This window comes from Chionomys nivalis, chromosome 9 (genome assembly GCF_950005125.1).
Source record: "Chionomys nivalis chromosome 9, mChiNiv1.1, whole genome shotgun sequence".
Taxonomy (NCBI): domain Eukaryota; kingdom Metazoa; phylum Chordata; class Mammalia; order Rodentia; family Cricetidae; genus Chionomys; species Chionomys nivalis.
Window position 1 is genome coordinate 1,327,632 of NC_080094.1, and position 26,161 is coordinate 1,353,792.

The 26,161-nt window shown below is 52.1% G+C and overlaps 1 protein-coding gene across 1 annotated transcript; it reads right to left on the minus strand.

Annotated features, from left to right (window-relative positions):
* On the minus strand, positions 1–25,167 carry Col9a3 (collagen type IX alpha 3 chain). The gene is made up of 32 exons (XM_057781625.1): positions 25,085–25,167; positions 24,481–24,549; positions 23,362–23,397; positions 22,773–22,844; positions 22,002–22,055; positions 20,956–20,991; positions 20,706–20,729; positions 20,419–20,472; positions 19,604–19,657; positions 19,302–19,343; positions 18,243–18,299; positions 17,755–17,808; positions 15,884–15,937; positions 15,523–15,576; positions 15,245–15,298; positions 14,722–14,775; positions 13,957–14,010; positions 12,779–12,832; positions 12,615–12,668; positions 12,171–12,215; positions 12,020–12,073; positions 11,605–11,658; positions 11,004–11,057; positions 10,811–10,882; positions 9,029–9,064; positions 8,404–8,448; positions 7,304–7,336; positions 6,981–7,127; positions 6,765–6,819; positions 6,101–6,283; positions 1,989–2,066; positions 1–577 (listed from the first exon to the last, which is right to left on the minus strand). The coding sequence occupies exons 1-32, from the start codon at positions 25,148–25,150 to the stop codon at positions 387–389; spliced, it is 2,043 nt and encodes a 680-aa protein (XP_057637608.1). The 5' UTR covers positions 25,151–25,167; the 3' UTR covers positions 1–386.
* Between the last annotated feature and the right edge of the window lie 994 nt (positions 25,168–26,161).

Consider the following 26,161-nt stretch of genomic DNA (forward strand, 5'->3'; position numbering starts at 1 on the left):
TGAAGGTTAGCAGGTTGCTTTATTGGTACTCTGTCATAGGCTTTATATAAATGTTATGTAAACAAGTCTCTTGAGTGTGTTTATCTCATGGAATTGTACAAAAAACAAAACAAAACCTCTTAGGTACACCATCCCTTCCAGATGCTTGATTTAAAGTCCCCATCCCTAGGGCCTGTGCCTGAGGTATGCTGTCACAGATGAATGGGCTGCCATTAATCCTGCAGACGCGACAGCAACAGTGGTGCCAGTAGATGCTCTTGGGGGTCCAGGCAGCAGGCCGGGGAGGACTAGCTGGCTGTAGCTAGCCATACTGTCCATTTCTAGTAACCACATGACTGATACCTGCTGCCTGCTGGAGTGCATTATCAGTCAGTTCCTAAAGTTGTTTATGAGCTCCGAGGACCTGACTTTTCCCCACCCCCTCCTAACACAGCTCCTTGGCAGGCTGAGGTGTCACAGATCCCTGGGGTTCCCTGAGCACCAGCAGCTCCAGGAAGGCCAGGATCACCAGGAAGGCCAGGCTCGCCATGAGCACCATCTTGACCATCTTTGCTGATGCCAGGCACACCTTGAGGCCCTAGAAACCAGGAGAGTGTAGTTAGAGGCCATGAGAACTCCAAAGCAGCAGCCACTCACAATCTACTTGGAAGATTCTCTACTGGCTTACTTCTGAACCCTTCAAAAGGTCAGAGATGGGACACTTGGGCAAAGTCTAGAAGAACAGAGGCAAGGACTGGTGGCTGGGCAGGAGGTGGGCAGATACAGCCAAGGCCAGGCTAGCCACAGATAATCTCGTGTCCTGAAGACATGGTGCACTTGGTCTCAGAAGGGCTTTTAGTGTGTATGTCAAGAACATTTGGAGGGGCTGGAGAGATGGCTCAGAGGTTAAGAACATTGACTGTTCTTCCGGAGGTCCTGAGTTCAATTCCCAGCACTCACATGGTGGCTCACAACAGTCTATAACTATAGTGTCAGGAAATTTGATGCCTTTTTTCTGGTGTGAAGATATACATGCAGACAAAAACACCTCCATACATAAAATAAATCTTAAAAAGAAAAAAGAGCATATTTGGGGTTGGCAGGCAGCCTACGAGGAAGTTGGGGAGCTTTAACTAGAGGTGGTAGACCATAGCCATTTGACAACATGATATGGCCCAAATGTGAGGGCAGAGCTGGGAGTGGCAGCTGAGAGCTAATACTTAAGACCACATAGGAGGAACTGTAGCCTGGGGTTGCCAACAGGCTAGTCAGGACAGGGGTCCCACGAAGAGAAGGGAGGTTGTGCCTCAGGGAGGAGGGTAAGGAGCCTTCTGAGGTGGGGGCACCCTATAAGGGAGAGGGGTTGTGCCTCATAGAGGAGGCAGGGAGGGTCACCCAAGCGGAGGTCTGGTAGAGGAACCCAGAGTGGATACACAGTTGCAGATGAAATTCCTCAGGGGGGCCTGCAGATGGATGAATTCATCCTCCTACCTCAGCCACCTCCACGCTGAGACCACAAGTGTATGCACCCACACCTAGCCCCAGCATTCAGTTTTTTACATCAAGACACTGAAGCATGACAGTCAGGATGACTCAGCAGGTAGAAGTATTTGCCTATAAACTGGTAACTTGAAATTAATGTCCAGAACTCATGTAAAAGTAGAGGAGAATGGACTCTGGTATCTACGCGTGTGCTGTGGTACCTGTTTATGCATGCATATATGTGCATCTGTATGCACACAGGCACATCACTCACACAAAGTAAAAAGAAAAAATCAAGGTATATGTGGTCAATTAAGAGATGATTTTCTGGAATAGACATATATTTGGTAAGATAGAAGTTAACCAAACCTACTTAGATACAGAAAAATTATTGATCATTGATTATTCATTATTTCTATATACTAAAGAGATTATAAAAAGCAGTCACTAGCCAGGTCCTTAATGCTTTGCCTTTGAAAAACATTTCTAGTCCTCCCCCCCAGAACTGTGAAATGACAGCGGCCTACCTTGGGGCCCCTGGTCCCCAGCAGGCCCATCTAGCCCTGCGCCGGTTGAACCCTTGTCTCCTCTGTCACCCTGGCTTCCTGCAGTGAGGAAAAGACACAGGCAGTTAGAACAGCTTCCTATCCACAGTGATGGCCTTTTCCATCATGTTTCCACAGAGCTTGCTGCTTTTAAGTACTTCCTGAAGTGAGGTTGTTCACCAAGGTGCAGCTTAGGGCAAGTCTGACCAGAGAAGCACACCTGCATCCCCAGCACATCAGCTGACACCATCCTTCCCTCCAAATCATTAGTGGAATTAGTTTTGTTTGAGATATATATGCCTCTGAAATGTTTGTGTTATTTCGTGTTCATGTTTTCAATATCAGTTTTGGTCCACGGTTTATCAACAGACACTTTGTTTTTATTTTATTTTATTTTAATTGAAACAAGGTTTTAGTCTGTGATCCAGGTCTGAAACTCACTGTGCCTCCCATTCTGGCTTCCAGCTCACAGTGATCCTCCTGCCTCAGGGCTGGGATGACATCTGGTGTTCAAGTGTTAAAATATCACCTAAGTGTTCCTCAAATCTTTCATTGCTGTTTTGGTCTGGTCATGGTCACAGGGCTGGGGAAACAGTGCCATAGTAAACCACTTACCCAACATGCACAGGTCCCATTAGCACCTCAGGAACAACAAAAGGCAAAAAGCCTCCCAGGACACAGATACAGCACTGGCTTTCTTGCTTGATTCCAGGACCAGACACCCGTGCAGGTGAGATTATGGTGCAGGTTTAAAGCTATGGCTGCTTGCTGGACTATTTTATACTACAGCAGTTAGAGTGGTGCTGTGGTTGCAGTCGCTAGTGACCTGGAAGGGCTTTAATGCCTTGGGACACCCTGGTGTCCATATGATGAACCTCAACAGAGGACTCGGTAGTGTTTTCAGGGAGGGAAGAAGAGGTACAGCAGTGACCATGGGCTCATGGGTCTGATGCACACTCAGGATTAAAGGTGCCCAGTGCCTCACACAGAGTGGGCAGTGTGACATGTTCACGTTCAAATAGAAAACAGGTTTGTGTGGCCATCCCAGCAGGCTTCCTGGGACCTTTGTGTCTCAGTCATGGCCTTTAACGTCCAACTGTTTTACTCAGATCATCTATACAGGCACATAATGCTCTAAATTTTATTTTCGGTCTAGAAGGAATTCAGATCCCTGTTTGGAGGAAATCCTATGTGCTTTTAAAGATGGCAGTCACATGGCACCAGATGGCATAGACTGCCTGAGAAGGCCACACTCTGGAGGCATGACCAAGACAACAGTCATTTGAAAGTTGATTTGGAACAGACACTGCACTGAGACAAGATGAATTCTCCATGTTTGCTCTCCAGTGTTGAAATTCCTCAATCTCCAAGAATTTTAAAACAGGTAAAAATGATATGCAAATTATACCGAGTCCATCCACCTACCAAAGTTTTAAGCGTAACCTTGGAGATGACGAGGAACCCAGACTTATTTTCCATACAGATTATTAAACTTCTTTTGGGGCCCATCAAAGTCCCAGCAAAATTATTCAAAGATCTCGAAAGAACGGTACTCAACTTCATTTGGAAAAGCAAAAAACTCAGGATGGCCAAAACAATCCTGGGCAATAAAAGAACTTCTGGAGGCATCACAATCCCTGGCTTCAAACTCTACTACAGAGCTACAGTACTGAAAACAGCCTGGTATTGGCATAAAAACAGACAGGAGGACCAATGGAACCGAATAGAAGACCCGGATATCAATCCACACATCTTCGAACACCTGATATTTGATAAAGAAGCAAAAAATATCAAATGGAAAAAAGAAAGCATATTTAACAAGTAATGCTGGCATAACTGGATATCAACATGTAGAAAACTGAAAATAGACCCATATCTATCACCATGCACAAAACTCAAGTCCAAATAGATCAAAGACCTCAAAATAAAGCCAGCCACACTGAACCTTATAGAAGAGAAAGTGGGAAGTACACTTGAACACACTGGCACAGGGAACCACTTCCTAAATAGAACCCCAGCAGCACAGATACTGAGAGAAACAATAAATGGGACTTCCTGAAACTGAAAAGCTGCTGTAAAGCAAAGGACACGGTCAACAAGACAAAACGACAGCCAACAGAATGGGAAAAGATCTTCACTAACCCCACATCAGACAGAGGTCTGATCTCCAAAATATACAAAGAACTCAAGAAATTGGACAACAAAAGATCACTTAAACCAATAAAAAAATGGAGTACAGACCTAAACAGAGAACTTTCAACAGACAAATCTAAAATGGCTGAAAGAAACTTAAGGAAATGTTCGACATCCTTAGTCATCAGAGAAATGCAAATCAAAACAACTCTGAGATTCCATCTTACACCTGTAAGAATGGCCAAAATCAAAAGCATTGATGACAACTTATGCTGGAGAGGTTGTGGGATAAAGGGAACACTCCTGCATTGCTGGTGGGAATGCAAGCTGGTACAACCCCTTTGGATGTCAGTGTGGCGATTTCTCAGAAAATTAGGAAACAACCTTCCTCAAGACTCAATCATACCACTTTTGGGTATATATCTAAAGGATGCTCAATTGTGCCACAAGGACATGTGCTCAACTATATTCATAGCAGCATTGTTTGTCATAGCCAGAACCTGGAAACAACCTAAATGCCCCTTGACCAAAGAATGGATAAGGAAAATATGGTACATTTACACAATGGAGTACTACACAGCAGAAAAAATGACAGCTTGAATTTTGCAGGAAAATGGATGGAACTAGAAAACATTATTTTGAGTGAGGTAACCCAGACACAGAAAGACAATTATCACATGTACTCACTCATGGGTGATTTTTAAACATAAAGCAAAGAAAGCCAGCCTACAAACCACAATCCCAGAGAACTTAGACAACAGTGCAGACACTAAGAGAGACTCACATAGAAGTAGAAAGTATAAAAAGACAAGATCTCCTGAGTAAATTGGGAGCATGGGGACCTTGGGGGAACGATTGAAGGAGGAAGGGGAGAGGCAGGGAGGGAAGCAGAGAAAAATGTAGAGATCAGTAAATATCAATTAAAAAAAAAACTTCTTTTGGGAAGCAGGAGGCTATTGACCAATCAGTCAGAACCAGGTGGAATCGGGCTTCAAATTTGTCACCAGGGTGATGTGAGGCTTGAGAGGTCTTCATTTTAAAATACACAAATCCCAAAGGGTTTTGGGAAAGGCTGGTGTCCATCAGTTCAATGTGTCATCACAACCCCCAGTTTGCCTCTGGTGCCCCAGCTTTCTTCAAGCAAGATGTCTACAGTGTGTTCTAGTAGCTGTGACACCGGTGGACAAGCAGTGAGGACTGACCTGTCTCTTCCTTTCAAAGGGTCCCTGATTCATATCATCTTAAATACAGTGAATGAGTTTTTTTAACTTTTGCAACTGACATTGTTATGTCCTGCCAGTCAGTCTTCATTAAAGTCTGAACCCGCCGGGCGGTGGTGGCGCACGCCTTTAATCCCAGCACTCGGGAGGCAGAGGCAGGCGGATCTCTGTGAGTTCGAGACCAGCCTGGTCTACAGAGCTAGTTCCAGGACAGGCTCCAAAGCCACAGAGAAACCCTGTCTCGAAAAACCAAAAAAAAAAAAAAAAAAAAAAAAAAATAAAGTCTGAACCCGTGAGTGAAAATGGATTCCTATTATTTATTGCTCACATCCCCATCACATTTTGTCCTGGTGGTGTTTGAGAAAAATATCACATTTCAGATTACTGTGCTTCCCACAGAATAGTAAGAAATTAGCTGTGGCGGCCTCAAAAGCACAAAGGCCCAGCCCTCTCAGAGTCTCCATGAATGAGTCCTGGTGTCTTCATAGCATTTTTAGGTGAGCCATGTAGACTGGGGAACACTAGGCCAGCCTAAATGTGTGTTGCTCTAGGGTCTCACGACCGTGAGACCAATCAAGGGCAGAAATGGCAGTCTCTCATTCAGGTGACAGTGGACCTCTCCTCCCTGGACCCCAGGAGAAAGACATCACAACATGGGAAGGCAGGGCTGTGCTGTTCAGTGCTGTAGGAAGCTGGGTTTCCTCAAGTGGCTGAGGCAGGGCCATGTCTTGCTCTACTTACCTCTAGGTCCAGGATCTCCCAGCTCCCCAGTGGGACCCCGGTATCCAGGGGGACCCCGAGCACCAGGGTGGCCGATGGATCCTGGAGGGCCTGGGGGCCCTGGGGGACCAGCTGGACCAGGCCTGCCGATGGAGCCTGGTGCTAATGGCTTCCTCAGGTGTGCAGCCAACTGTGCGATTTGCTCTTTCGGAAAACAGAGTGCCAAGTAAGTACTTCAGAGAGGATTATCAAAATATCTTCATGAGAGCCCCTTTCTCTCGGAACACCTCATATGCTGGGATGAGAAGTTCAAAGCCAGTCAGGGAAGGGAGCGTACCTCCCAGCCAAAGGGCACAGTGGTTTGTTTCTTCCTTGTTTTTTGGTTCTTGCTTTTAAGACAGGGTTTCTCTGTATTCTCTGTGTGTCTTGGAACTCTCTTAGACCAGGCTGGCCTTGAGCTCAGAGATCTACCTGCCTCTGCCTCCCGAGTGCTGGGATTAAAGGTGTGCACCACCACCACCACCCAACTTCTTCCTTGTAACTGTTGCTCTCAATAGTTAGTTGGGGCTTTTCTGAGCACCCTACGTCGTGTTAAGCCCTGGGAAGTGGGTAGCCCTCCCTGAGGTGGGAGGACAGCAGCCAAGGGCAGAAGCTGTGAGGGGTGGAGGAATGGCAGGAGACTCACCACTGATCATCCCCCCACAGAGCTCCCTGATGTGCTGTTCGCTGGCTTCCTTGCCCTGAAATTCACCCAGGTTTATCAGCAGGTGGGGCAGTGCACCTGTAGCTCTGACATACCCAACACCTCATCCCCAAAATAACTGATAGTTCACAAAGAACATGATCTAAACCCAGCACAAGTCCAACACCCATAACACAAGAGAAAGGAAAAGCCACAAACCGGAACTCCGGGTTTTCCTGTGATGCCTGGGACACCCTGCAGGCCTTGGAGGCCCAGTGGACCTGGGGGACCAGGTACGCCCTGGACTCCACTGGTGCCATTGGGGCCCTGGATACCTTTGGGGCCCAGTTCCCCTCGGCTGCCAGACTGCAGGAAAACAAGAGGAAGGGGGTCAGAGTGAGCCCTCCTTGGGAAGGCCTGAACCTCAGGAGTGAGTGGCCACCAGATCTCAGATGTAGGCAGCACCTTACATGCAACTACCCACCCGGAGGTGGATGGGAGCCTGTGGCTCCTTGGATTCGTTATATCTGCCAGGTACTCACCTCTCCTTTTTGTCCAATGGGGCCACTGGGACCCTGTAAAGAGGAAGTAAGTGTATGCCTGAACTGTGGGGTATCTGGGAGTGGCTCTAAAAACTGACCTAATCATGGTCAGTGGAGGACAGCACTCAAACTAACACTCGCCCCCCCCATGAACACACCACACTACGTCCCCTTCACCCACCGACGCTACTTTAACACCTCTTTCCCCTGACATTTGATTTTAGTGGCTGCGTGGTATCTGCTCTTAGTCTGGCTTGCTTCCTCCATCTCTTTACTACAGTCTTAAAATGTTGAGCGGAACATCTCCTCCCTGGAACTCTGGGCCTTTCCCTAGCTGGGGCCTCAGAAACGACTGGCCTCCATGGTGTAAGCGGACTGACTGGGTCCATATATTGACTCTGCTCACAGCTGTGAGCTGACTGTCCACAGCTGAAGCAGGGAAAGGCAGAGGGTGAGGTCCCCACCTGGCTGCCAGGGGCTCTGCGTACCACTCCATCAGTTTAAGAGTGATCAGGTGGGGCTGACTCTAAGGCTCTGTCAAGAATTTGCCAAAATAAAGGACAATCAACTGTGACTGTTTGTAAAGGCGTAAGAGGTTCGCAGTGGCCAGTGACTGTGATCTGAAGGCAGGATCCCCGGAGCTAGGCTTTCTGTGTGTCACTTGGACCACAAGGAAAGACGTCACTTCAGAGCTGAAATCCCTGACCACCTTGAAGCCAGAAAGGCCTTTCCATTTGAGTTCCAAGGCAGTTCTATTCCTGGTGCCTCCAGGAGAGCTGTGAGTGACTTGGTCAAAGCTGGTCCAAGTTCCAGCTATCACAGTGGGGTTTTCTCACTTAGACCTTAGCAGTGGCTGATTCCGGCAAGGGTGACTTTCCTAGGCAGAATGTAACAAGGCCCCTGGAGAGTCCCGACCTCAGCAGGGAATCTCTCTGCCTGTGCCTGGACTCCTCTCCCCCACCACATATACTCTAATGGGATGGCGAGGCCTGGGCTATTCGGACCTTATCTACCCTCTTCAGATACCTCATCCACGGCACAGTTCCCACCCAAACTGATCAGGTGGCTCTCAGGTGGCAGTAGGGTTCAGACATACTCACCAGCTCTCCTTTGTCCCCTGGAAGGCCATCAGAACCTGCGATGCCCTGAGGACGACACACTAAAGTTACTGTTGGCTCCTCCCCACCTGAAGCCACTGATCCTAAGACTGAGGCTGGAGTCCAGGCCGGAATCCTGTAGTCGAAGGAGCTCCCAAAGCAACAGAGAGAGGCTTCCTGCTAGGTAGCACTTCCAGGGTGTTGTATGGAGAAGCCCTGGATCACCCAGAGAAGAGTAAGCAGTTGCCGCAAGGATGGATTGCAGCAGCCACCACAGCCCCCTCTCTGAGCTGTTTCAGGGAGGAAAAGGGCTTCAGAGAGAAGCCACACAGCTCTAGCCTGCTTTTGCAACACAAGTCTTAGAGCCCAGACTTCACTTCTCTTCACCCCTTTTAAGAAGTCAGTTTCCCTAATCAGAGGTAACTTTTTTTTCCCACCCAGGGTTCTATAGTGATCATCTAGACAACTACTTGTACCAGTAAAGCAGCTGACTTTGTCCTTTCTCATGCCCAGGGCTGTGCTAAGCAGGGATGGAAAGAGAAAGAACTCAAGGAGCATTTCAAGGGTTTGGAAAGTAAATCCACAGCCAGATGGCTTAGAGATGTCCTGACACAGGTCTTCTGCTCACCTGGTCTCCTTTAGGGCCTGTGGCACCTCCTGGACCCTGGGCAGAGAGAAGGTTCTAGATTAGAGGAATCCTGGGGATGCCTACAGGGTGTCACTGCCCTGCAGAGCAGAGGCAGCAATCTCACCTCGAGTAGGCATAAAAATTTCTCCTCAGGCAGGGGGCTGAGAACCAGACCCCAACCCCAGCTGCCAAGCCCAAGTCCTCAGGTAACAGCAGCACACAGACCCCCATGCCCCACAGGTCCTTCAAAGGGCCAGTTTTCTCAGGATAGCAGCTGCCTGTCACTCCCAGTAGACAGTGAATCCTTTAAATCAGCTATTAATGTCTGACTTGTACAGGTATTCTCTCACCATAGCTATTTGCTTAAATGGTGGAGTATGTGCTCAGTGGGCAAAAAGCATGAGGCTTCCTCAAGATCTAAAGGTAAAGAATAGAACAATGGCTCAGCTGTTAAGAGCACTGGCTGCTCTTGTAGGAAGCCTGGGTTTAGTCCCCAGAACCACATCGGGTAGCTCTGTGGCATGGAAGTTTCTGTCCTGCCTGGTCCCGCAGCTGTTCACTCCCAAAGAAGCACACAGAGGCTTATATTAATTATAAACTGGCCTACTAGCTCAGGCTTATTATTAACTGGCTCTTACAACTAAATTAACCCATAATTCTTGTCTGTGTGTAGCCACATGGCTTGGTACCTTTTCTCAGTGTAGCACTCTCATCTTGCTTCCTGAGTCTAGCTGGTGACTGTGTTTCTGCTTTTCCTCTTCCCAGAATTTTCTTAGTCTGGTTGCCCCACCTATACTTCCTGCCTGGTGACTGGCCAATCAGTGTCTTATTAAACTAATATGAGTGACAAATCTTTACAGTGTTCAAAGCACCATCCCACAGCACAGCTCCAGGGAATCAGACACCCACCTCTGATCTCTTCGGGCTCCTGCACTCACACAATACACATATGTGGGCAGACACCCATACACATAAAATAAAAATAAAACTTTTTTTAAAAAGAGAATTCAAACGTGAAAGGCAAGAGCTATCCAAGGAAGAGGAAGTCAGAAAGATGCACCCCCAGCCTCCCAGGACTAGGCAGGCATTAGCACTGCTATCACTTAGCATCAGCTTAGGGTCCTTGGAGTTGCTGGCAAGCTCCCTAAGCCCTGGAATTTCCTGTCTGGATGTTAACAAAGCACCTCTTGTGCCTGTTGTATGGTGGTGGTTTCTGTGACTCCCTGTGTCTGTATAGGTGCCGGGAACCTCCAATGCCTGAATATATACGTACTCAGACCAAGAAAGCAATCGTTCCTAAGGACTTGGTGTATGGCCCCAGCCCAGACTCCTAACCTCCTCCCAGGAGATCCCAGTCCTTACCTACTAACCAATGAGGACCTGAGTAAGCCACAACTCCCCTGGGCCCTGACCCTGTAGAACACTGAGGTTACTCACTGGTGCCTTTAGAACCAGCAGCACAGAGTCTTGGAGAGTTACATGTTTGAAACACTGGGGTCATTCAGGTCTCCGCTCTTACCCAACAGATAGGCTGGGACCTAGAGTCACAAGTCGCCACCTCTACCCTTGCCCCAATTATTAGTTCTTCTAAGTCTGCATGTGGAGCTTGCAATAGAGCAGTGAGTGTTCTAGATCCCCTCTTGCCCAAGAAGAACACCAAAAGAATGAGCAATAAAAGGACCAAGGGCACCTCTTCACAGAGTTGATGGTACTGTCCCTGCCACCCGTGTGGAAGGGGTAGAGACTGGTTAAAGCAGGGAGGCACAAGACAAAGACACTTACCCGATCACCCACATCTCCCCGTAGACCTTGAGGGCCTGGAAGGCCAGGGTCTCCTACGCTGCCCTTCTGGCCCTGTGGATTGGATAACAGCCCAGCTGGTCAGCACCTGTTAGAACCCAGTCAGGATCCCGCCTCTGCCCAGTCAACCAGGGCTCACTGCCCTGGCTCAAACCCTTACTCCAGCTTTACCCACCTGGAAGCCACGGATGCCAGGGGCCCCAGGAGGACCTTGTGGGCCAAGGGGTCCCTAAAAGATCAAGTATAAATGGATATTGTGAGGTCCGTGGAGGCCCCAGCAGCCTTTGCGGCCCTGAAAACCAAGCTATGCCTCCCTAGGGTGTTGTGTGGACAGCGAATGAGTCTTGAGCCATGTCACTGAGTTACGAGGTTTGAAGGCACAAGCACAGCCGCCTTCTGGGGCAATCAAGTGTGGGCAGCAGATCTCAGGGCTTACATACAGTCTCTACCCAAATTGTCAGGCTGGCTCAGTGTCAGGTACCAATGCCCAGTGCCTTCCACAGGGCCCAAGAGAAGGTCGAGTCCACAGGTTATAGTACAAGGCTTGGGAATTTCCATCTAAACTTGCCAGGGTCTCACCTGCACTGTGGCTTGGAGAATCTGAGGCTAAGTAGCCCAGCAACACACCATTATTCCAAACGGTGAGGGAAAAAGAAAGTAAGAGTGCCCCCTCTCCAACCGTTCTCAGCTTTCATGGACTTGGCCATTTAAATATCCAAAACACTACCCTACCCCTTCTTGCCCATAAACTACGTCTCTCTGTGCTCGTCACTCACCACTGAGCCCCTGTGACCAGCCTCACCACGCTCCCCCGGAACACCAACATCTCCCTGCCAGGAAAGAAAAGGTTAGGGCAGGATCCTTTGACATGTGTGAGAAGAGACAAGACCCCTGTGTCCACATGGAGAGAGGAGCAGAGTCCCCAGGTACATATAGAAAAATGGCAAAGTTCCTGTGTACACGTGGAAGGAAGGACAGGTCTCCAGCGTGCACAGACAAGGCAGAATCTCCATATACACAGGGCCCCTGTGTACACATGGTGGAAAGAGCAAGGTCCCCTGCACAAACATAGAGGGGGCAGTGTTTCACTGTGCACACACCGAAGGGGTAGAGTTCTTGTGTCAACATAGGAAGGGGAGGGGAGGGGTCATGGTCCTCCTATGTACACAGGGAAGGGCTATGGATACTCACGGGGATTCCTGGCTCTCCAGAGGGGCCAGCTTCACCCAGCTCCCCAGCTCTACCCTGTAGAAGTGAGGAGTCAGAGAATGCTATGTCCCCTCCATCCATCACCACCGGAGCACTGCCTGCTGTTCCTTCTCTGGGGAAAGGAGCCACTCACCGGTTCTCCCTTCTCGCCTTTGGACCCAGCTCGGCCAGGGAGCCCCTACAGGACAGAGATCAGGGTCAGGCTCAGGGTTGAAGTTAACAGTCTAGGTCAAGGCTGGAGTTTGGATTAGGGATAGGGATAGCTCTAGGGATAGGGTCAGAGCCAAGACTGCTGAGCCCAGGGAGGGCATGTGTGCAGAGGGTGTTTACAGTGTGCACACAGGCAGTGTGCACAGGCCAGACAAGGTGCCCCAAAAGGTAAAGTCTGATGCACTCCCAGGGGTCCACAAGGCTGGCCCCACAGTATCCAGGATGAATACAGGCTTGTTTGCACTTGTCCCCCACACAAGAGTACAGATAAGCTCAAGTGGCCCCTGTCCTCCTGAACCAGCGTTGTGCCAGACCCCCAACAGGAGCTAATCCCAGAGCAGCTAAGCTCCCTAGCTTGGGCACTCACCGGAAGCCCATTGGGACCCTTCTCTCCTGGGGCACCGTTGCGACCAGCCTCTCCCTGCAATGACAGTGATTGGGGTATGAGAGAAAACAATAATGATGCTGAGGCCTGGGGAAGCTGACCTCCTCTCCCACCTCCTCCCAGCAAGCATCCCACCAGGCACCAACCTTCTCGCCATCAAGCCCTGGCACGCCATCCTGGCCATCCTTGCCTGGCATGCCCTAAGGATGACAGTGTTAGGCCCTTCAGACAGAACCACCTTGTCCCACGGAGAAACCCCTTCCTTACCCTCTAAACTAAAAATGTCTCTTGAGCCCCCAAGAGTGGCTTTGTTTTCCTGGCTATCCTCAGAGACCTTGCAAGGGAGTGGGTAGATGGTGTGCCCAGGGCCCTCAACATACCCACCTGTGTTTACTGGCCCTGGTCTACCATCCTTCCTTCCTGGGTGTCAGGTAAGCCTGACCCTAGACTACTACCTTCTGTAGGGTTACGGCAGCTGCAGAGCTACAGGCTGGAGCAAGAGGAAGACGTGGGCTGTTGTGGGGAGGTGTTTCAGGCTGCCGGGAGCTGTGAGGTGCTGCTGTAGGTTTCTGGGAGCTGTTAGGTCTACTGGAAATGTTGGGGGGTCTTCTGGGGGAGGTTACAGGTTTCTAGGGCTGCTAGAGTAGTGATGTGGGAGTCCCCTCCCCTCTGTGTGCTGTGATTACCATTAGTGAATAGAGAAACTGCCTTGGCCTGTTGATAGGGCAGAACTTAGGTAGGCAGGGAAGACAACCAAATGCTGGGAGAAAGAAGGGCGGAGTCAGGGAGAAATCATGGATCCACTGCGGAGACAGGCGTGCTGAAACTGTGCTGGTAGGCCACGACCTCGTGGTGATGCACGGATTAATGGAGATGGGTTAAACTAAGATGTAAGGGTTAGTCAATAAGAAGCTAGAGCTAATGGGCCAAGCAATGATTTAATGAATACAGTTTCTGTGTGATTATTTTGGGGCTGAGCGGCCTGGACAAACAAGTAGCTCCCTTCTCCTGCAGAGTGGTTGGTGGGTGCTAGAGCTGTTGGGGACGGCTAGGTGCTGCTGTGGGTCTCTGGGAGCTTCTGCAGCTGCTGGGAATTGCCGGAGCACAGCAGTTTAAATGGCAAGGAGGTCCTGGCAGGTTAGTCTACATACAGTACAGGTACTCTTGAGTGGGGTCCCTGACCCATCATAGGTCATACACCTGTGAAGCCGGGCCCTGTGTATGGAAGGGACTGTGGAAAGAGAACCTGAGAGGAGTACCAACATTGGGGCAGGTTATGTGGCCATGACACCATCCTGATGCCATGAATACCTGAGATACTCACTGGTTCTCCACCGGGTCCAGCCACTCCAGGGATTCCTTTGGGACCAGGCCTGCCCTAAATTAGGAAACGTGATAGAAACAGCTGGAGTTGGGACCCTGAGGAACATCCCATCCTGCCTCACGATGTCCCCAGAGGCTCGGCCACACACGTCAGCTTTCAGGACGTCAGATAGACTACGCTGCTTCCACTGGCGAGTGCCATGGCTCATCCCAGTCACTGGAGAGAGGCTCCATTACCAGGGCTTCTGGAGACAAGTAGTACCCTTAGAATTTGGGGGTCTTGGGTAGGGAAGAAGAGGTTTGGCGGCTTCCAGAGGCCAATGTGTGCTGATAGCCACTTCTGTTCAGGCGAAGCCTGGGTCTCTCCATAGCTCCTGCCTCACTACAGAATCTCCATTTGTGGCTGGGCAGTCTGAGATTAGTGAAGTGGAGGGAGGAAGCTACCTGCCTAGCTCCTAGGCTGGACTGGAGCCAGTATCTGAGTTCAGTGGCCCATGCCCCAGCCTCTGTCCAGAGCTTCTCACTGCTGGCTGCTCTGGAGTCTCCCATATGGGCTTTGGGTGTTTGTAGGGGGCAGGGGAAGGGCTAGGACCCTTCAGGTCCACGTTTCTAGCATCACACCCCTTTTCAGAAGAGGGTCTAGCATGAGGAGCCCCCGTCCTCCTGGCAGGGGCTCTCTAAGTGTCTTCTACCCCCAACTCTAGTTAGGAACTAGATCGGGCTCTTTCGCAGACAGGTCCAGAGAACCAAGCTCCTTCTCACTTACCAGGTCACCTTTAGGGCCTCGGAACCCTTCTGGACCCCTTTCGCCTCTGTCACCCTAAAAAAATAACAAGGGGATAGGGCCAGTGTTAGCAACACAGAGAAGGCTAGGAAGCTGTCAATAACGACTGAGGCCCCTTCCAGGTTTTGCCTGGTTTAGGCCTCTAGACCTAGGCAGAGGCTGCCTGCTGCTGCAGAAGGTCCCATGGGACAGCGACACACCCCCATCCCCAGCTCACAGGCAGACAGTAAAGGAGGCAGATCTCCCACGAAGGTTGAATGCCCCATGTTCCAGCTGTGCTGGCACTCAGGCATGCCACATGCTACTTCTCACGTGTCCTGGACCTCACAGATACACCCACGCCTTGGTACATCCTGGATGCCCCATGTATCCTGGGACGGGGCTCGGGGAAACCCAGTGGGACAGAGGGTAGCATTTGTGTGAATTAGTAGTAGGATGGTGGGGTCGAGAGTCAAATGGTCTGGGCTGGTGTGAGGTCAACCTTCAAGCCCAGACAGATACATACCACTTTCCCAGGTGCTCCTGGGATCCCAGGGGGGCCCCGGAACCCAATGGGACCCTGTAGAGGAGAGAAGGCATTTGAAGTCCTTCCACAGAAACATACACCCAGAGGGAAGCTCCAGCCCAGCCTCAAGTTGCCAGCCAGGGAGAGCCTGAGATTCTGGCGGTTAGATTCTTTCATCTTGAGCCCTAGTAGAGTTGGGATAGGGACAATCCAGCCACTCAACTACCAGGACTGACCTCAGCTGAGCCACAGTCCTCCATGGAGCCAGCAGCACTTACCCGGTCCCCAGGTGGCCCAAGTGGCCCTGGAAGTCCTTGCAATCCTCGTGGGCCCTGGGAGAACAGAACCAGAGCTACAGGGGCCAGATGGCACACCTACCCCAACAGCCATCATAGGCCTGGCCTCTGAGTCCCCCAAGACCTCAGCGCTGGCCTCTGAGTCCCCCAAGGCCTTGGTGTCTCCCCTAGAAGTATCTGACTTCAACTGAAGCCCCTGGAGGGAGCAACACTAGCCTTGGTGTCAGCCTGGATGGGACCTCTCTCAAGAGCTGGTTTACGGTCCCTGGAGTCTAAACTAACTTCCCTTGGAGACCATCAAAGGGGCTTCCACCTCACCACCCTGCTCCCTTCCTAGCCTCACCTGCAGCCCCACAGTGCCTGGGATGCCAGGAGGCCCAGGGGGGCCGGGATTACCCTACAACAGAGAAAACCGTAGTCAGTTCACCCCAGTTCTTCTAGCATCTTTGATTGTCCACTGGTCCTCTCCCATGAGTGTGAGCCATGAGGTGCACCACTCCTCCTTCACAGCTGAGCCACGGAGATTGAGTGAAGTGTGTGTGGGGGGGTACTTGCTTACAGCTGGAAATAGGCCACATAAGTCATGGTGGCCTCAACACCCCCTGGGAAGGACCAGGGGTCTGTGTTCAAGCAAAGCCCCCAGACCTTCTTAGGTACCTCCTTCCTGGTCAAGTGGGGGAGTGCCCACTGCACACCCAGCAGCCTGCACATTGCACACCCAGCTGTCTGCACACTGCACACCCAGCTGTCTTCACACTGCACACCCAGCTGTCTGCACACTGCACACCCAGCTGTCTTCACACTGCACACCCAGCTGTCTGCCCACTGCACACCCAGCTGTCTGCCCACTGCACACCCAGCTGTCTGCCCACTGCACACCCAGCTGTCTGCACACTGCACACCCAGCAGCTTGCACACTGCACACCCAGCTGTCTTCACACTGCACACCCAGCTATCTGCACACTGCACACCCAGCAGCCTGCACACTGCACACCCAGAAGCCTGCCCACTGCACACCCAGCTGTCTGCACACTGCACACCCAGCAGTCTTCACACTGCACACCCAGCTGTCTGCACACTGCACACCCAGCAGCCTGCACACTGCACACCCAGAAGCCTGCACACTGCACACCCAGAAGCCTGCACACTGCACACCTAGCTGTCTGCACACTGCACACCCAGCTGTCTTCACACTGCACACCCAGCAGTCTTCACACTGCACACCCAGCAGTCTGCACACTGCACACCCAGCTGTCTGCACACTACACACCCAGCTGTCTGCACACTGCACACCCAGCTGTCTGCACACCCAGCTGTCTGCACACTGCACACCCAGCTGTCTGCACACTGCACACCCAGCTGTCTGCACACTGCACACTCAGCAGTCTGCACACTGCACACCCAGCTGTCTGCACACTGCACACTCAGCTGTCTGCACACTGCACACCCAGCTGTCTTCACACTGCACACCCAGCTGTCTGCACACGTCAGCCACTCTGGCCACCAGAAGGGCATCCCAGGCCTCTTCCCAGCATGCAGTAAAAATAGGCAGGGGCCTTCTAGGACAGTGGCTACTGCGTCAGCATGGCAGAAGCTCCTAGAAACACTTTAGGTCCAGAGCCAAGTGTTCTCAGGGACTCTCGCACACCAGGAGTTTCCATGTGAGGGCAGATAGGGAAGGATTTGTTTACGTGAAAGGACTCTGTTCCAGGCCACCCAGTTCTGACTAGTCAGGCCCCATCGAGGATATACCAACTTCCCAAAGGTTCCAGCCCCTTCCCCTACGATTTTCAGGACAAGTCACCAACTCAGCTCCCCTCTTCCTCCTTATGGCTGCCACTTCTAGGTCAGTAAACCTATGTGTGCAGCATCTTACCTTCTCACCGTCTTTGCCACTTCTAGGTCAGTAAACCTATGTGTGCAGCATCTTACCTTCTCACCGACTTTGCCAACTTCTAGGTCAGTAAACCTATGTATGCAGCATCTTACCTTCTCACCGTCTTTGCCACTTCTAGGTCAGTAAACCTATGTGTGCAGCATCTTACCTTCTCACCGTCTTTGCCACTTCTAGGTCAGTAAACCTATGTGTGCAGCATCTTACCTTCTCACCGTCTTTGCCACTTCTAGGTCAGTAAACCTATGTGTGCAGCATCTTACCTTCTCACCGTCTTTGCCAACTTCTAGGTCAGTAAACCTATGTGTGCAGCATCTTACCTTCTCACCGTCTTTGCCAGGTTCTCCTTGTTCCCCTTTGTAACCAGTAGGCCCCTGAAAACAAGCATGGAAGTCACTGTCCCTAGACCCATGGATGCCCCCGATCTGCCTATGCAGAACCAAGGACTATACAGCCAGTCAGGCGTGAGATTCAGAATCCAAGGCCAGAACCAGACAGGGAAACTGAGGCCCGGGAGGGTTTATGACTATGCTTCCCAAGGACCCCCAAGGAGTAGGGTTAGAATTAGCCCTTGTTCATCTCTCTCTTTCCCTCTTCTGACCCCTCAGACCAGGCCTAGCCTGGTCACACCAGCTTCCAGTGTGTCATTTGGGTAGAGAAGACAGGATGAGCTGATGAGTATATTCCCCCCACAACAAGGCTGAGTCTAGGCTCAGACTTCCTAAAACCCCAAACTCCACAGCATGAGGGGACCCAATGGCCTCTCTGTCAGTGGAGAAGTGGGCTCAGCCTACAGCTTCCCACTCACCTTGAACCCTGGCATTCCTGGGGGTCCAGGAGGGCCTGGAGGGCAGATGGCAGGACACTGTTGAAAAACAGAAGGGTTAGACCCAAGACAACTGGGGCCGGATACCAGTGGCAGGGGGTGGGATAGCTGAAAAGGACCATTTCACCAGTGAAGGGGACCATGGACGAGCCTCAACAGGGCCCCATTCAGTGCTGGGCATGAGGTGTGGTGAGTGCCTGTGGAGGGCTGGATGGCAGCCAGTCACCTTCCCTCACTCCCTACAGACAGACTCTCGGATTCAAAGCAGCTATTTACATCCTGGCTGTAGGCTCCACAAAGGGGCCTTCATGTGACCAGGCACCTGGAGGCTGTTAGGAGGGATGCTGTGTGAACCCAACCAGTAGCACCACCGCTCTGGTTTGACAGCAAATCCTGCGCCAGATACCAAGACACCGTTGGAGGTTTCTAGCTCACTTCACGCTGAACTGGCCAGGGCAAGCCTGGGTATACAGTGGTACTGACTCCCAGCCCATCTCAGAGGATCAACACTGCACTCATCTGGAAGAACCCTCCTTTCCCCTTCTAGGGGATGCTGAGTGAGGGCGAAGAACAGAGGGCAGGTGACCATCAGGGTCAAGCGAAACTGCATCCGGATGGGGATGAAACCAGACACAAACACCTCCTAGGAACTAGAAACGCCTTGCAGCCGACGAGACCTGTTAGCTCCCCAGCGCAGTGGCTACTTACCACATATAACTGAGAGGAGCTGAGAGGACGCAGAGCTGCCACCTGATGGAATTGTATTGCCTAGGTGTCACCTCCCGTGACTATTAGCTTTGTGGCGGACCACACAGGTGCAGATGGTAAGCAGAGAAGATGAGGCCAGGCTTGTGCCTGGAGCCATCTGCAGAGAGTCCCAGGGAACTCTCTCTGGGGCTTTACTGATAGGGAGGGAAGCAGGTCCTTTCTGGGTAGGAAAGCTGTCTTGGAACTCTGCCCTCTAGCAGTGGCCTCCAGCAAGACTCCTCCTCCAAAGCAGGACCATCCCTCACAACCCCCCATAATCACCCCAGAGCTTACTTGAAGATCAGTAGCACCTTCAGGGAGGACTCCAGGGTTTCCCTTGAACATATAAAGAAGCAGTCGGTGTCCATCCACCCCCACCCACTCTGTCTCCCCAGTGCAATGCACTGCTGACCCCGCTGCAGAGTAGGTGACAACAGAAACCATCTGTCCTTGGGGCAAGGTGACTTTGAATGCTGTACAGCCCACCTCTCACTTGCTTCTGGGGAGTGGCACAGACCCTGGGCAGGGATGAAGGTGGGGTCCAGCCTAGTTAGTCTAGGCTGCCTGACAGAGGCCCACCCCTCCTCAGTACTTACAGGAGGTCCAGGAGGTCCTGGGGGACCAGGCAGGCCTGGGAGTCCAGAGGGTCCCTGCAGAGGATTCATGGCTCAGAGCAGAGCCTGCCCCACTGAGGGTACCAGCTTCACCCAAAGTAGAGGATACTACAGCTCCCCCCCCCTTTTTTTTTTAAAGATTTATTGATTTATTTATCATGTATACAACATTCTGCCTGCATATATGCCTGCACGCCAGAAGAGGGCACCAGATCTCATTACAGATGGTTGTGAGCCACCATATGGTTGCTGGAAATTGAACTCAGGACCTCTGGAAGAGCAGCCAGTGCTCTTAACCGCCGAGCCATCTCTCCAGCCCTGTCCCCCCACCCCTATTTTTTTTTAAAGATTTTATTTATTTATTTATTTATTTATTATGTATACAGTGTTCTGCCTGCATGTATCACTGCAGGCCAGAAGAGGGCACCAGATCTCATTACAGATGATTGTGAGCCACCACATGGTTGCTGGGAATTGAACTCAGGACCTCTGGAAGAGCAGCCAGTGCCCTTAACCATTGAACCAACTCTCCAGCCCAAGCTCCCTTTATCCTCCATGGATGAAGCCTGTGTTGGTATCCGTCTGTCTGTTTGGGTGCCTCTTTGCCTGAGCTTCAGCCAGTGCCCACCAAGTACGGGGGGTGAGGGGTGGGGAAGGTAACAGAGAGGAGAGAGTGTACAGGAAAAATGGAGGGGACAGGGTGAAGGTAAGTAGGGGTAACAGGGAGCCTCTGGTTAAGTGTGGGCACTAAGGCTACATGCATTCATGCAGTGACCACATGGGGAACAGTCACTCACCGGGGGACCTCGCAGACCAGCTCCACCTGGGAGGCCACTCACTCCTGCCTCTCCCTGGAGGAGGTAAAGAAAAGAGAGATGGGCAGCCTGTGACCCTGACGGAGAGAATCCCACCAGGGCTGTATGCCCTTTGAAAGACCAGGACTCCAAGTGTGAAGTGGTCAGGTCGCGCCCTAAGAAGACCACTGTGCTGTGCGTGATCTGGGATATCCCAAGGTGGGCTTCAGCAAGAGCTGCTCTGGGAACTTACATTCTTGGGAGGGGCCAAGGGGGCAATGAATACTCACAGGAGGTCCAGGGAGGCCTTTGCCCTGCAAAGCCAAGAATGCACAGGTTGGCCCTGCCACCCCCAAGGCAATTTTGAGGTCTAGAGAGAGGGAGGTACCTGATTTGGGAGGACCACACCCACTAATGCAGAGGCCATAGCCTAGATAAAGCCCAGGGGAGGCTGCAAGAGACCCCCAAAGATGCCACCTCACAATGACTATATAAAGATGCCACCTCACAATGACTATATACAGAGGAGTTGGTACTTACCCCAAGTCCTGGTGGCCCCGGGGGTCCTAGACTTCCCTGAAGAGGAAAATAGGGGTCTGAATACACAGGGAAGAAACTCTGGCCTTTGTTTGCAAACCCATTTTTCCCTCTCTGGAGCCTAAGTCATAACTCTCACGAGGTGGGGAGCAGGGATGGAAACCTGTATAGAAAGAAAGGTTCTGCTGTCCTAGAACCCGGGTGAGTGTGGAGGAAAAGCACGGCCAAGAAAGTTGCTAGTGGGTGGGCAGAACCAACAGGAGGGTAAGACACAAAGGTAGGTGTGAGTCCCAGTTAGGTCCCCGGACTGTCTTCTGGGAAGCTGAACCAACATTAGCTTGCAAAAGCTGCTGAGATCACCAGCTGGGCAGACAGGGTCTAAAATGACTGGTTTGTCAAGAGTGGGGTACACTCTGGTTCTCACATTGCAGTCAAAGTGCCCCCCGCAGACAGCCTGGGCCCAGCCCACCCCCGCTGGCCACTAACCACTACTTTCATTCGGGTACCCACACATCTGAGTACCCCATGCTAGCTACGGGCGTGTGTCCCACCCACGCCTCAAGTTCTCTGAGGAGCTCCGTGCCCATGGCTCTCTCTCCAGAGGTGAAGAACTTGGGAACAGATCTGCCCTCAGAAGCACTGGGAAAAGAGAGCCAATTTGCTAGTAAATGGGGGATTCAGCGAAGGCGGTCAGACTCAGGGGATGTGTAGCGGCTCCTCTTGGGCTGATTCACCCAGGGTCCTGGCATCCAGAGACACTGAGAGGAGGGATATCTGGTGCTCATCCCCACCTGTGCCCCCAACACCACACCAGCTCTCCCTGCCAGGATCTGAATGCCATGATGACTCTACCCAGGGGCTGTGGAATTGCTGGAGAGGAGGAGCTAGGGGCTGTCCACTCGGCATCCTCCCCTGAAGTGGAGTTAATGGGATAGGGGCCAGCCAGTGCAGTCATGGACTTCATCCGCAGAACCTTCATCCTGATGGCCCTTGTGGACCACCTGGGAACCTTACCTCTGGGCTGCAGCCATTGGAACTCAAACACTTACCCGTTCTCCAGGGGCACCTTTGGGTCCTGGGGGTCCATCCCTCCCAGTCAGGCCCTGGAGAGGTAGGGAGGAGGTGGGCTCAAGAAACCACCAAATGAGAAGCACATGCCATGCCCAGGAAGAGTGAGCCACAGACACTTTTTTTTTTAAAGATATGATTTCTGTGTATCCCTGGCTGTCCCAGAACTCACTCTGTAGACCAGGTTGACCATGAACTCACAGAGATCCACCTGCCTTTGCCTCTGGAGTGCTGGATTCTTAACTATGAATCCAGAAGGCAGAGACCACTTTTAATGGTCCCCGGTGCACATGATGCACCCAGGGTGCGAGGAGGGCGTGGGGCCAGCACTGCTACCAAATCCCAAGATGACAGAACAAATAGGTCCAGCAGGCCAGCCCTCAGATCCTGCTTGGCTAGTCCCAGAGCCAGGGCCTTGAGTACACCACTATCCATCAAGACGTCAGGGGGGCTTGGAGGAACACCCGTGCGGTCAGCATGGAGCAGGAAGCCTGACAATGGGCGCTTGTTCTTGGATCAGTAAGACCTGATGCGACTTCCAGTCACTGGAAGCTGGGTCTGTCCAAGCCAGGAGCTGGCAGCGTCTGGGATGAAGGCCAGGGACCCCTATTGGGAACTACCGCAGCTTCTGTCAGGACAAGGTTTCCTGCTTGAATAAGCCCAGCTGCAGGACAGCAAGGAAAGCCTAACCCTTGTTTGGGCTGTGACAGGGGTGAGGTGAGGTAGGGATGCAGTAGGAGGGTAACACTCACATCCACACCAGGCAGTCCTGGCAGTCCTGCCTCTCCTGGCTTCCCCGGCTTCCCTGAGGTCCCTTTGGGTCCCTGGTAGGAGGAAAGGACAGAGTTATGCAGGAAGTACCTGGCTCTAAGCTCTAGCCTCCATCAAGGAAGTCAAGTCCTCTCCATGTCAGCTGCTACCCAGCCACGGTGATGGGCTCCTCGCTCTGCTGTTCCACTGGGCCCTGGAAGGTTGCCCCACTCCCATAGCATCTACTGAATATTCACCGAATGGATCCAGCCTCCCCAGCAAAAGACCAGCAGGTCACCATGTAGGAACGCCAGTGGGCTCAGAATCTTCAACCTACCCAGACACAGTGGGGCTGTACTATCTCCTTTCTCTGGTTTATCTGGACACTGGCACAAAGAAAGCTTCCAGCCAGACCCAGCACAGAGTCCCCTATGCTCCCTTCCCACACTGCCAGGCTCTGCCCTCAGGTCTCTCCTGGGGCAACACAGGCTTATAGCAATGAGGACAGGGCATCAATGCCCTTCTGTTTTCTGTGTTCATCTCTTCCTTGCAAACTGAAAAAGCCTCCCTTTTCCAACCAGGGACACTTACTGGAGGGCCAGGTAGACCTGGGGGGCCAGCTTCTCCCTGCAAAAATGAAAAAGACCACATGTAACCCCCGAGAATAGGAAACCCACCTAGAGCTGGGCCATTCTCCAATCCAGTACTGGAAGCTGGACCCCTGGAGACATTATGGGGAGGGGATCCCCAGACCCTCTCATTTATATCTGGAGGCCTCTCCTTTGCAGGCAGGCAAGGATGGGATGAGCTAGAAACAGGCTCAGCCACACAGCATTTGAGAGTCACTTGGGAGCACTCCATAGGGCTCCTCTGCACTGACCTAATGGCTTTGGAGATAAAGTAGCTGTGGCTAGCTAAGCATCTTGACCCCATCTGTCTGGGAGATGGCAGTTCCTCCCCCATTTTCCAGAAAGGTGTCCCAGGAGCCTCATCACCTGTGGATACCTACTAGGGTGGCTGAATCTTTCAAATGAGACTTTATGACTATTTTAAGTAGGAGCCTTAAAGCCTGGATGCTCAGCTACAACAGAGGGGGTTCAGAGGGTACGGTCCTAGGCAACCCAGGTCCAACATGGCGGGCCAGGAAGGGTGTGAGGGAGCCCATGGTCATTTTGGCTCAGCTAGATACTGGGACTCTTGGGGATACTGAGAAGAGCTCAGGGCACTCATGGTGAAGCTTCCTATACCCCTCTATGGCGTCCCCAGGAGAATAACATGAATGACCGACCAGAGGCTGCCCTTCCTGGAGAAGACCTTATGAGAAGCTTTTCATGCCAGATGATGGGAGGATGTGGGGTGGACGATTTCAGTTGTCTCCCAAACTGTTTGGGCCATAACTGGAACCATCTCGGAGCCTAAGCTGGCTCCCAGCCCCATCCAAGACTAGCTCTATTCTCAGTCCCAATAACAACCCCAGGTCCCCAGAGAATTCCCCTAGAATACAGGAGCACATACACCTTAGGGCCCATACTTTTAGCCAAGGACCACCCTGCTATCTGTACCCCAGGATCTACTCCAAAGACAAATGAGGTCTTTTTAGCCCCACTAGGGGCACCCTGTTATCACCCTAGCTCTCAGAGGAGGGGCTTGCATTTGTGGTCACAAGGCCATGAGTCTCAGGGTACCTTCCCCATTCCTCTTCCAACTCACATCGATGCCATCCTTGCCGGGCTTCCCAGGAGGCCCTTGTGGACCAGGGGGGCCTCGAGGTCCCACTTTCTGAAATTAAGATAAGTTATTAGGTAGCCCTTTCTACCATGTCAGCCTCCCCACTCCCCGCCCCCGTCTCATCTTCCCCAGCCCAAGTAATTCTAGGGCCTGTGACAGTGGCCCTTGACCCCCATTCCTGCCCGCTAGAAAATCCCAAAGTCTCCAAAGTCGCCTGGCGCGGAGGTACAGTTTATCCCCGCTAGCGCCAGGAGTGGCTGCGGGCCCGCAGAGAGTCTCCAGAAACAAAGGCAACATTGTCCTGAGCTTGGTGGTAGCGCCGGGAGCGATCTGACCCGGTTGGGCGAAGACAGTGGGAGTCCAGGTTCACGGTCGTCTTGTTCTGATGTCCATGAGGCTCAGCTGCATCACTAGAACTCGCCCGACAGAGCGAGGCGGCGAGGAGGCTGCCATAGATGTCCTTGAAGGTCCGTGGCAGCGGAATTCAGGGTTTGGCCCAGGAGGGTCGAGCTGGCCCAGGTTATGACGTTCGACGTACAGCCCTATCTATCCCCGACCCGGTCGGCACCCGTGGGCTCGCGCTCACCTGCGCGGAGGGGGCCGTCAGAAGCTGCCCCAACAGCAGCAGGGCTAGGACGGGAGCTCCGATCATGGCTGGCTGGCGGGCGCTCTGAGCGGCTGGCGCCAGGCAGCAGGGTGGGGAGAGGGGCTGGGGGCGGCGCGAGGCCGTGCGCCCCGCCCTGCCCCGCCCCGCCCTCGCACAAGCCCCCCATTCAACTGGGCCCACCTGGGCCGGCGGGGCGCCACATGGGCTGGAAAGAAAAAAAAACCCAGAAACATTTCCCGGCTCTCCTCTGAGTTAAAATTATCCAAGGACAGCGCGTTACACACACGCACCTTTCAGCGCTCAAGAAAGACTCTTTTCTCTTCCACTCCTCTGCCAGATCGTGGCCAGGAAGAAGCGCCACAGTAAAGGGCATCTTTTGAGAACTGCGAAGGGCACGCCCAAGCTGCCCAAATCCCAAGAGGATCACGGTGGGTAAATCTCCCTTGAGGATGCCTACCACGACAGACAGCCCAGCACTTCTGGCTAGCCATCCCTGCCCTCTCTCTTAAGCTTGGATCCAGGCTCTAGTTGGGGTAGGGGTGGACCGGTTCATTTCAGCCACCACTGGAAAGCCTCATAATTATGCTGCACCCCGTTCCCCAGGAGGGAGCAAGAAGGAAGAGGAAAGCGGCAGCCTTAAGATCAAGGCGATCAAGGCTGCGGTGCGGAGAGAAGGACCCAGTGTTAGGGCACGCCTGGAAGCAGGTCTCCACATTGGTGGTCTGTCCTTTAACCTAACTTCAGATTATTTTACTAAATTATGTATGAGTGTTTTGCCTGCATGTATGGTGTATGCATGTGTGTTATGTGCGTGTCTGGTGTCCAGAGGTAGGAAGATACAGATGTTTGTGAACCTCCATGTGGATGGGGGGGGAATGGAACCTGAGTCCTCTACAAAAGTAGCAAGTGCTCTTAACTGCTGGGCTAACTCTCCAGCCCCTTCCTTCATCTTTCAGACATCTAAATCACCTATGGGGTTTGCCAAAGCTGCAGGATTCCAGCCTACCTGTCCTTTTCTGGGAATCTGAATTTTCTGAGTAACACTGCCCTGGGTTT

Bases quoted from the DNA above. Each gene is read 5' to 3' on its own strand.
- Col9a3 (XM_057781625.1), bottom strand. From the start codon at position 25,150: ATGATCGGAGCTCCCGTCCTAGCCCTGCTGCTGTTGGGGCAGCTTCTG. The intron at 24,550-25,084 runs GTGAGCGCGAGC...TCTTAATTTCAG, and splicing joins TGACGGCCCCCTCCGCGCAG to AAAGTGGGACCTCGAGGCCC. The intron at 7,337-8,403 runs GTGAGTATGTCT...TCCTCTTTACAG, and splicing joins CAGGGGACAAAGGAGAGCTG to GGTCCCAGTGGCCCCATTGG.